This window comes from Suncus etruscus, chromosome 8 (assembly GCF_024139225.1).
Source record: "Suncus etruscus isolate mSunEtr1 chromosome 8, mSunEtr1.pri.cur, whole genome shotgun sequence".
Lineage (NCBI taxonomy): Eukaryota > Metazoa > Chordata > Mammalia > Eulipotyphla > Soricidae > Suncus > Suncus etruscus.
Window position 1 is genome coordinate 124338577 of NC_064855.1, and position 11402 is coordinate 124349978.

Here is an 11402-nt window from a genome sequence, read left to right on the forward strand (position 1 = left end):
GTGGTGCAGGAGCAGGCCAGCTTTCCACAGCAGAGTAAGAACATGCAGAGCTACAGAAATCTCCACAAAAGCACTACACCTGACAAATGCCACCAAAGCAAGAGACACCTGCGGTCACCAAGAATTTGGGGTTCCATAAATGTCCCAAGAGACACAGCACAGACTAGGCCAGGCCCAGCCACTGCACAAATGTGAAATGTCTTTTATGGGGAGTCATAGAAAAAGTCACAAACACACTTGGTCCCATACTGAGACATCAATGACAGTTGCTTGGGATGTTCTCTGCAGGGGCCACGACAAGGAACGGTGGCCTCAATGAGGGTGACAGTCTTGGAGACAGTCAAACACGACCCCAGCATTCAGCACACAGTGGACAGTGGTGGGAACGGGTTCTGTTTGCTGACCACCAACTTCTGATGCTGATGGGAGATGTAGCCTTTGATGTGCCCCTGAGGAGATGGGGAGAGGGAAGTGCCCATTAATGGGGTTTGGTCTTCACCACTATGAACATGTAGAGACACACACAAACACACACATACATACACACTCTCTCTTCCCTTCTATTCGTACCCTTGTTCCCTTGAGATCCACTCACAGCTGCAGCGCTCCAGTTCCCACAGAATGGTGGATGTCTGTGGCATGAGTCAACAAAACACCTGACAAAGGGCCAGGGACACTTCAAATTACACAGCCATAGCTTCCTACCATGTATATCAGGTTGGCCAGGATGCACTGGACTTCATCAATGTCCACGTCTTCCACCTGCATGAATTTCAAGGCCACGAGAAAAGCATCCAGAGACAGCTGGTGCGTCCTGAGCAGTAGGTACCTGGAGAAGTAGCAGACGTGCCTGCTTAGGGTCACATTGGGCAGTGGGGAAGCCTCCAGCCAAGCTCCGGTCAGAGGGGCTCAGGGACCTCCACTCGCAGACACTCTACAACACACTTGGTTTTTTTTTGGGGGGGGGGGGTCACACCTGGCAGTGCTCAGGGGTTACTCCTGGCTCTATGCTCAGATCGCTCCTGGCAGGCTTGGGGGACTATATGGGACACTGGGATTCGAACCAATGACCTTCTGCATGAAAGGCAAACGCCTTACCTCCATGCTATCTCTCCGGCCCCTCTACAACACACTTGGGAAATCCAAGTGCTCAGTATGATTGTGACCTTCCAATGTCAAAGCCACTAGTCTTACTGCGGTCATAGACCAGGCTGAGTATGTTTTCACACATGCAATAGGGGTGCATGTCACAAAGGTGGTCTGCACCACCTGAAGTACTGCCCACAGCTGCACAGATCTGACTTGGAGTCATGACCCAACAACCACTGAGGCAGGCCCAGAAAAGGTTCGACTTGTATGTCGTGTGGGAGAAAACTTCTCAGGCTTCTACTTTCTAAAGAGTGTGAAAAGGAGCCAAGGAAATAGGTGATTAGTAATGAGAAATCTGACTCTGGACAGCGTGAGGACAAGATCCTTCCAACACAAACCGAAATCTGCCACCTACAAGTATGGGTCGAGCCCAGCACCACACAGAAGTGGGTGCAAAGGCCTGGAGGAAGCACTGGACTGGGGGTCCTGCTGTGGTCCGATGGGAAAGTGTGGCTGCACCCCAGCAATGAGTGAGAGTAGAGAGCTGGACTATCCCGACAGTGAATGAGGAAGTCTGACAGCCCCCACCCAGCAGCTCACACTTTCTTGAAGAGGTTCCTGTAGGTGATGATCTTCAGCTTCTCGAGGATGAGGAAGATGCCGCAGCGGATGAAGAAGGCCTCATGCCGGCTCAGGGCCTCATGCAGCAGCAGCAAGTTCCCCTCACTGGGATGGATGGGAGACAGCATATCAGAGGTGGCCCAGAACGGTCATCCCCTGCCCCCCCCCCCCCCCCCCCCCCGCTGATCCCCAAAGAGAAAGGGGCCCTACCTGACAGCCTGCGTGACCTCAGCAAACTGCATGAGATGGTATTTCTTCAGCAGTTCCACGGTTGGCATGTGGCCCTGGGAGAGCCATTTCCAGAAAGCTCAATTATATTTCTCTTTCTCTTTCTCTCTCTCTCTCTCTCTCTCTCTCTATCTCTCTCTCTCTCTCTCCCTCCCTCCCTCCTCTCTCTTCCCTCCCCTCCCCTCCCCTCTCCTCTCTCTCATGATGACCAACTGACATACTGACATCCACCTCCAGACAGGCAGCTCAGGTGCTCCCAGCCTTCTCCTGACCAGCAGTGTGCAACATGGCACAGGAATCCAGGCAGGGAAGCAACTTGATGCCCTCATGAGGGCTTACTTGGTGGTCACTTCAGATTCTGAACTAGAGACCAGAGCGGCTCTGCACAGCCTTGTCCTTAGCGACTGCATGCCCTGACCTGTGAGCTTTATTGGTGGGAATGACAATACTTGTTTCCTTTCCCGAGTGCTGGCTGCCCACACCAGCTGGACAACATCGAGAGGGCACTGGGACCTTATAGAAGGCTTCAAATACTGCTCACAAGCGAGGCTGGGAGCATCTCTTCCCTCCTGGGGGTATGCTGGGCTGGCTGGCTGTGACCTCACTCACCAGCAACATTTTCACAGGCAGCAAGTAAATGAGGATCATCCTCTTGTTCTTCTGGCTGGAGCGGTGGCAATGCTCAAAGGCGAAGGACAGGTACTCCTCAGCTGCAGAGATAGGCACTGTGGGCACTGGCCCTCACCCGCCCGTCACACCCAGGGGTGGGAGGACACACCAGTGGCACAGCCACAGGCTACTACCGAAGCTACTGGCAGCCTGAGGAGCTTCTTGAGAAAAAAGCACGTGTCCTACAACAGACGGTGACAGTCTACCTGAAAAGTGGCCATTTCCACGCTTGCTACCAGAAACGAGGGACATGCCACATCTGTGAAGGTTCTACAAGAAGGGCCCCAGCTGGTCTAGAAAAGCTGGATTCCTAAGTGGTGAATGCATACGCATGCATGCACAGGGAGTCACCTGCACCCACAGTCAGGACCCACAGCCCTCCCTCTGTCCTTCAGCACCCTCTGAGCTCTTCCTGAGTCACAGCACCTCAGTGAAGCCACGATGCTATGTAGAATAAGTCCGTTAACTCTAAGACTGGCACTACAGAAACTAGAAACCCAAAGGGGTTCATAGAAACCTACAGCAAGAGAAAAGGGGAAGGCGCGGGGGGGGGGGGGGGGGGCGGCGCAGTGGGGAAGGACCTGAGGCAGGAGATGTCAGTGCAAAGGGGCCCATCACCTGGAGCAAGGCATACAGGTACACAGATCACACAACAAACGATTTGCACACGCATGCTCTCATGGACACATTCACGAACACACACATGTAAGCACATGTACACACAAAAACACACATGCATACACATGCGTAAACATACACAGGCATACAAGCACACACATCATGTATGAGGACAGATGTGGAAAAGCCAAAAGCCCTGTTTGTGGCTTCACCTGTAGGTGCTCCCAGTTCTACAGAAGTGTGAGGTGTGGGGAACCCACAGGCTCCCGTGGTCGGCAGCTCAGGTGAGGCCACCTGAGAAGGTCCTTTCCAAAATGGCACAGGGCGCTGCTGACAATCCCACAGAGGAATCCGGAATGCATACTACCCATTGAGTGCACACCAACATGTACCTTGCTTGAAGTCGCTGTCAAACATGGCCTTGCGGCCCACGTAGTAGCGGTAGGTCACGCGCTGTGCTGTGCTGTAGTCCTCCTTCAGGTTGGAACTGTCGATGGCTCGGATCAGGGGCTTGCACAGGTGGAGCTTGTTGATCTACACAAGCAACCCCAGGGTGTTAGTGGGCACATGGAGGACATGAGCAGAACAGAAACAAGAGTGGCAGCACCTGCCTACTTCCGGGGTCTGCTCCCCTAGGCCCAAAGTCTGACACAAGGCAGATGAGAGACATGGCACCCCCACCCCATGCCAGAAAATTGGGGATAGAGGCTGGGCAGGAGCTGCAGGCAGAATGCCTATGTCTAGCACCTCTCAGTGGCTGTCACTTGTCTGGGGAAATGGACTTGAGCCCCAAGCTCACCTTGAAGTAGATCTTGAAGAGCTGGTTCACCAGGAACAGCATGCCCCACTTCTTGGAGTCCTCAATGCCAGCTCGCCTGTGGAGGGAAGGCGGGGGGGGGGGGGGGCAGGTCACAGGAGGCACTGTCGGAGCAGAGATGGGGCCCACCCCACAGTTGCTTACGTGTCACTGGCGCAGACACGGAAGCAGCTCATGAGCAGTTCAGCCGCTTTCTCCAGCATGTCCCCGACCTTGCTCTTCCCCTTCTTCACCAGCTGCTGATCTGCCTAAGGACGACATTCTTGTTGGGTCCAGGATGGCTAGAGGACAGCTGCACACATGATTGGAGTCACGTCTGGTTGCCATCATGGTGGCCCAGACAGCCCAGGCACAGCGCCTCAGTCCTCTGGTGTCGTCAGACACACCCAGTCAGCCACTTCTTACTTGTTACAGAACCCGCTCCCAGACATAGATTCTTGGGACTGCAGATTCCCCAGAATTGGGCTCCCCCAGCTCAGCTCTGCCCAGGGTTCAGCAGGCAGGATCCTAGGCACCAGAAGTGGCCCCTGGGAGATCCCTGGAGGACCAGCTGGGAGGAGCCGGCCATCACTGGGAGGCAGACCTCAGTCGTGCCAAGCATAGGCAGCCTTACCCACCCAGTCCGGCAATGCCGGGGAAAGGACATCCACACTGTCAGTCTTTCTGTCTGGATTCTGAGAGCTGCAGATGTGAACCACCTGGAAGCCCTCCCCGAACCTGGACCTTCAGCTCTTGCCTGCGCCTACTGAAGGTGGGGTCCACTGTGGATGAGGCCTCCCCCCTTAAAGGAGAGAAGCCTGGCCAGCTGTCCACACAAACCTGTGCTCTGCATCAGCGTGTCACAAGGGGGCAGGGTCCTGTGAGCACTGGGGGGCAGCAAGCAGCAGCTGTCAAGCACAGCAAGCATGCACATGGCCCAAACACAGAGCAAAATACAGGCCTAAGTGGAACCTGGGTCCTGTGCCCACCTGCTCCCGTGGCCCAGAAACAAGGCCCTACCCCCAGGGAAAGGGAAACGCCTCCATGCACCACTCACACTGTTGGCGAAGATGCGCAGGTCCAGAGCCACTGCGTACATGACAGGTAGTGCCCTGTGGGCAAGAGCAGGTCAGGGCCAAAGCGCCTCGCCCCTGAGATCACCACACCCCATGTACCCAGGTACTGCCTGGTGAGGCAGCACCCCACGCTGCTATCCCACGTCGGCATTTCCAGAAAGGGTGGCAGAGAGCTCCCCCCAAACACGAGTCCCTGATGCTGTATGAGCCACGTCACGGCTGAAGACAAGGACGGGCAGCTGTGAGGTACGTGGGCACCCACCACAGCTCCAGAGCCTGAGATCCCACATGCCCGTTACCCACCACCCAGCACAGTAACATTGTCTCCACCCTAAGCAAAGCCAGGGCAATGGCACAGCAAAGGCCTCTTATCTGCCTTACAAGTGGCTGGCCTGGTTCAATCTCTAGCATCCCATGTGGTCCCCCAAGGGAGTAACCCAAGCACCACTGGGTGTGGTCCAAAGCCCCCACTCCCCAGAAAGCCCCCCCAGACAACAATCCCCCCTCCCTCCCGATGCTTTGGGACATGCTGTCATGCACTGTCCTCCTGGCATACAGGTGCACACATGTACACACATAATCTACCTCAACATGTGCTCTGTCCACAAACCCCAGATCCACTCACCAGTTCTCCTCTTTGTGAGCCTGGAAGGCCCGCAGGAAGGACATGCCAGGTTAAGGACGATGCACAGATGGAGAGAAGGGCAGGCACCACTCACACAAGCCACAGCAAAAGTCTGTGGGGTGGGCGGTGGCTCACAGCCCAGGTGACTCTTGGTAAGGGACCAACCTCTATGTTAGGGTAGTCCTGAACCAGGCCAGCAACCCCCTGTTCAATCCCTAGCATCACCTAGGGGCCCCTGAGTACTGGTGAGTATGTCCCAAAATCCAAAAAGCCAAGTAAACCAACTTCAAACTTTCATAGTTCGTAAAGAAAAATACTACAGATACAAACTGCTTGGAATTGGTTCTCCAAAGTTCTGGTTTGGGTCCAGATCATCCATGTTCCAATGTTACCCCCTCCCCCAACTACCTGTATAATCTACCTGATGGTAAGACCAGCCCATTTCTTGGAGGGATCTATGGAAGATAACAAAGGGGTTGCCTGAATGGTGTAAAAGAGATTGAGAAGAATTCAGTGGGAGAAGCCCAGGGAGAAGGACCCAGCACGGGATTAGATGGCCATACATAGTGGCTAGGGCCTTTAATAAAGTTTCATGTCGCCTGAAATCTGACTGCTTGTGGATCATTTTCGGCTGCTACCCTGAACCCACAGACCTGCCAGCTGGAAGGGGATGCAGGCACCCAGGCAGGCAGAGAAAGGCCTCACCACTCATCCACCATCATCAAGGACACTTATTAATTTGATACTTCATTCCAAGGCCTCAGAACCACTAGAAAGCTAATCTCAGGCCAGGGCAGTAACACTAGGAAGGCACTTGCTCTGCATGTGGCTCGCCCAGGACTGAATAAGCCCTGAGCACCTCCAAGTGTGGCCAAAAAGATAAATAAGTAAATAAATCTCATCAATAATCACATTTTTTGTGGTATCAGGATTGAAAACAGGTCTCTAAGCCCTACAGTAAAACTCTAATTCAAAAGAATTGCAGCTAAAGAGCTGCAGAGCCTGGCACCACTCAGCAATGCTGAGCTGGCCTCAGCCTCAAGGACCGCTCAGAGAGAACATGGCTCCATGCACCTGCTGCTCTTGGAGTAAGAGGTGCAGGAAGCCACAAACCAATGCTCTTCCCGACCCCATAGCACCCTCCCTTCAGGTCCACACAGGAACCCAGGGCGTCTTCTGGGGGGAGGGCACAGGAGTCATGGCAGGGAGAAGTCAAGGATATTGAACGATGACTGTCTGGCACTTGTAGGCCTCAATGAAGTCGTGATTGCCCACTGCATAGGTGCACCTGGTCAGGGTATGGGACTGAGTGACAGGGACGAGGGACACCCACAGCACCACCAGCCCTCAAGATCCCAGCAGCAGTGACCCTGCAGGAAAGCTTGACCCATGTTGTGGCCAAGGACGTGAGGTAATGAGGGAAGATACGAGGATGGCTGGGTCAGGACCTGGTCCAGGGGATGGCAGTGTGGTCACGGGCAGTGAATAAGGAGGCCCGTGCTCCACAAGGGTAAGGTTCTCTGGCCGATCCAACTACCCTAACTGGACAACACAGGGTGCCATACGGTCCCAGCACCCGTGGGCATCCCTTTCCTGAAGGGGACTCACAGGTCCCAGTAAGCTGCTGAAGCACCGTCTCCCCTCCCCTGGCTGACCTCAGGTGGGCAGCAAACATCTCATCGTAAGGTGGCTCCAGGACCTGCTGGCACTTCTCCTCTGGGGAGGCCATCTGCAAAGGGTGAGCAGAGCAGAGCAGAGACAAGGAGCTATGACAACACAGGCCTCTCAGCTGCCTGGGTTGCCCTGCTGCTGGCTCTGTGAGGAAGGTTCAAATGCCAGAGACAAGAGCTGCCTCCCGTGGTCAGCCTTGCAGGGGCCTATAACAGCCCCTCCCAAGCAGCTGCACAGTGGCCAGCCCTGGGCCCTACACCCTGAGCAGTCACCACCAGCCTGAGCAGTCTCTGCCCTTCCACAGCTCCCCAGAGCTGGGGAATGAAGTTGTGACCAATGCCAAAGCCTCCCACCCCGGACCCAGAGCAGTCCCCACCCACCTGCAGCCGAGGGTTGGCAACATGCGGGTGCTTGAACGATACCAGCTCTGCACAGGAAGCCCCATCTCTGCTGTCGATGGCTTCACAGACCTGCTAGCAGAATGGAGGATGAGCACAGTGCAGCTGAACCCCCGACAGGCACACTACGCCTGGACCACAACATTCATTTCTTTTTGGGTTTTGGGTCACACCCGGCAGCGCTCAGGGGTTACTCCAGGCTCTACGCTCAGAAATCGCCCCTGGCAGGTGCGGGGGACCATATGGGATGCTGGGATTCAAACCTTCCGCATGAAAGGCAAACGCCTCACCTCCATGCTATTTCTCCGGCCCTGCAACATTCATTTCTATTTGCAAAGAGTGGAACAGCAACAGCTGAGACAACCTTCCTGGGAATCGGTCAGGTACAAAACACAAGGCTTTCTTTTCATGTGCAAACCCAGGTGATGGGCCTCCAGTACCTCCATAGACTGCGCTGGGGTCCCAAGTTCTACTACTAGAAGAACCCTATGGATAAGACCTTGTTTCATGGGTCACACCCGGTGACGCTCAGGGATTATTTCTGGCTAGGTGTTCAGAAATGGCCCCTGACTTAAGGGATGCCCAGGGGATCGAACCAAGGTTCATACTAGGTTAGAGCATGCAAGGCAAACGCCCTACACCTGCATCACTGTTCTAGCTCCCCCACCCCCCGTTTTTTGTTTTTGAGCCGTATTCGGCTCTGCGCTTGGAAACCGCTCCCGACAGACTTGGGGGACCAGATGGGATTGAATCCAGGTCCATCCCAGATAGGCACTATGCAAGGCAAATGCCCTACAGCTGTGCTATCACTCTGGCCCCACAAGACCTTGTCTTGTAACCATTCAGCAAGGTCACATGTTCTCAGCACTGCCTCCCACACTGGGACAGCTTGGGGTCTGTCCTGGAGGCCAAGGCCCTTAGAGGCACATGGCCCAAGGGTATGGCAGTGTAAGTTGCAGAGGGTGGCAAAGTACAGCTCAGCTGAGCTTTCCTCTCAGGGCTTTCCCCAGAGCTGTTGGCTGCAGTCAAACAATGGGATTCAGATCTATGCTGTTTTGAAACAGGTCATGGTGGGGGAGTCCAGCATCCTCTACATGCCAGCTTGTTGCCAATAAAGCTTTCTCAATCGACCCCCACCCCAACGAATAAAAATCCAGTTTGTGCGCCTGATGTGTGATCCCTATCTAAGGGGGATGTGTAAGAGATATATGTGTACTTAGCTCCAGAAAAGCCTGCTCAGGAGAGCAGAGCTGACAAGAACATTTGAGAGAATCTAGAAGAGCACTGCAGGCTTGGGAACACTGGGAAACCATGTGCTTAAGGCTGGGCCTTCTGGAGCCTGGGAGGCAGCAGAGGGAGGGAGGAGGCTGGGGCTCAGTATCTCAGATTCCACACAGTATGTGAAGCTTTACCCCCACTGGAAGCCCACACAACTGGCAGGACCCTGCTGTCCCCATGCTAAATGCTTTGGGGTTACAGGGACCGTTGGGCTGGCAGCAAATCACAGGTGGTGAAACACCTGAAGCTGAGACTCATGAAAGTGCTCATTTGGACTGTCTTAGAAGGTTCTGGAAAACCCCAAATATGCGAAGTATGAGACTAGGACATGTATGACTGCCAACTGCAAGACCAAGGACAAGGGCTGGATTTCTAGTGCACTTCAACTCTTGAAACCATGAACAGGCAGGCTCAGATGCCTGGTGTATCCATGTATAGCAAAGGGTCGCCGCATTGGGAGCACAAATAAGAGCCTGGGTGAGTGGTGGCGGGGGAGAGGATGTCTATGAGGACATGTTCCCTCTGTGCTGAGACATTGCTGGGTCCACACCCTCTCCTGGTGATCAAACTTATCACTCTGTGCAGGGCCGTGGTTCCTTCTTGAAGAACTTCAGAGCACTCCAGGGCTTTATAGGTTCCTAGAAAGCTTCCAGGTCTGTCATCCTCCCCACCAGAGGCAAGGGGCAGCCTGAGCCTGTGGTCGCTCCGGTTATCCATCATGTAACAGCGTCGTGGGGCAGATGCAGGTTTGTGAAGAGCCCAGGTCAAAGTCTTATGCACTTTAATCTCAATGAATTGTTATTAGTGACTGGAGTAGTGGCGCAAGCGGTAAGACATCTGCTTTGTGCACACTAGCCTAGGACGGACCATGGTTCGATCCCCCGGTGTCACATATGGTCCCCCAAGCCAGGAGCGATTTCTGAGCGCATAGCCAGGAGCTATGCCCTGAGCGTCACCGGATGTGGTCCAAAAACCAATCAACCAACCAAACAAACAAAAGAATTGTTATTCGTGAGCACACAGAGCAAGGATGAGCAGGCAGGATGTTTCTGGAGGGAATAATTTCTCAGAACTGAGTCCGAAGCAGAGATTCAGTGCTCGGTCTGCTCTTGCCTTCTTTCAGCTCCTCCACCGATAAAGGCTCAAATGGTGGGATCCAATATGGGGGAGAGGGGCACCTGTATGGCGCTGGGTCTTAATCCTCTCCACCAATCTGTTCACCGTCCATCCCCTCCCATCCTGCCTCTCCCCATCTTCAGGCCCTGTCCCTCTGGAGTCGCGGGAAAAGGAAGGGGGCCATCGCGCACATCAGAACCTGAAGGGTCAGACGTGGGCAGGGGGGCGCACGGTGTCTGCATCATGGCATAAGACTAGGGAGCTAAGTGGGGGACGATGATGATGGCCACCTAAAAAGCTAACACGGTTTTAAAGAAGCCACGGTCAAAAATAAATTCCGATAAACACTGCTCAGAAGCATCTTCAATGACTCAATACCATTGGCCAAGTAAGTAAAAGTAAATAGACGGGGGGCCGGAGAGATAGCATGGAGGTTTGCCTTGCTTGCAGAAGGACGGCGGTTGGAATCCCGGCATCCCATAAGGTCCCCGGAGCCTGCCGGGAGCGATTTCTGAGCGTATAGCCAAGAGTAAGGAACCCCTGAGCGCTGCCGGGTGTGACCCAAAGGCCAAAAATTAAAAAATTTAAAAAAGTAAACAGACGGAGCTATGTCTACCAAATTAAGACTCTTCTGCAGTAAGAGAAACGAGGACTAGAAGAAAATCCTAAAACCCATTACAGCCTCCGCTGCAGGCAGAAGTTCCCGCCCCGGGGCACGGGCTGGCACCACCACGCGGGCACACGAGGCCCCTGAGACGACGGGGCAGATGCCCGGCCCCGAAGGCCCTTCCAGGTCGCCGATCGCCAATCGCCACCCCGGCTCAGCCCGCCGGTCGGATCGGCGCTCTCGGCCTCCATCCCGGGCGCGTGCGGCTCCCGAGGCCCCGGGGGCGGGTCAGCCTCCGGCCAGGTCCCCGCGCCGCCCCCGCCCGTGCGGCCGAGCCGAGCGAACCGAGCCGGGGGCGCCCACCTGCTGCAGGTACTGGTTGATGGTGATGTGCGCCATGGCGGGCCCCGCCCGCCCGCTCTCCCAGGCGGAACCCGCGCGGCCGGCGCCACTTCCGGAGGAGGAGCCCGCGCGGCACCGTCATTTCCGGCGCAACACGCGAGTTAGCGTGCTTCCGGTGCGACGAGGCCGCGGGCCTAGAAACGGGGCGTGCGCGCCGCGGATGAATTCCGGCGGAGAACAGGACGCAGCCGGTGCGCGGGGTACTTCC

At 55.1% G+C, this 11402-nt stretch overlaps 2 protein-coding genes across 3 annotated transcripts in view; both read right to left on the reverse strand.

The window, feature by feature from the left end:
* ARHGEF7 (Rho guanine nucleotide exchange factor 7) overlaps positions 1-11402 on the reverse strand; it is a 496685-nt gene that overhangs the window by 325376 nt on the left and 159907 nt on the right. The gene's annotated exons all lie outside the window — the stretch shown is intronic.
* On the reverse strand, positions 182-11198 carry PCID2 (PCI domain containing 2). Of its 2 annotated transcripts, none has more exons than XM_049778146.1 (14): positions 11156-11198; positions 7774-7863; positions 7378-7451; positions 6945-7010; positions 5723-5764; positions 5079-5133; positions 4187-4290; positions 4025-4100; positions 3618-3759; positions 2548-2648; positions 1921-1994; positions 1690-1815; positions 706-829; positions 182-449 (listed from the first exon to the last, which is right to left on the reverse strand). In XM_049778146.1, exons 1-14 carry the CDS (start codon positions 11189-11191, stop codon positions 360-362), a joined length of 1200 nt encoding a protein of 399 aa, XP_049634103.1. In that variant the 5' UTR covers positions 11192-11198; the 3' UTR covers positions 182-359. The 2 variants fall into 2 exon arrangements, with proteins under 2 accessions (XP_049634103.1, XP_049634104.1); XM_049778147.1 differs by having other exon boundaries at positions 690-829.

Excerpts from the sequence above, each read along its gene's own strand:
- PCID2 (XM_049778147.1), bottom strand. The coding sequence starts at position 11,191 with ATGGCGCACATCACCATCAACCAGTACCTGCAGCAG. Across the intron at positions 7,864-11,155 it reads TCAACCAGTACCTGCAGCAG|GTCTGTGAAGCCATCGACAG; the intron begins GTGGGCGCCCCC and ends TTCTGCTAGCAG. Across the intron at positions 5,134-5,722 it reads GCTCACAAAGAGGAGAACTG|GGCACTACCTGTCATGTACG; the intron begins GTGAGTGGATCT and ends TCTTGCCCACAG.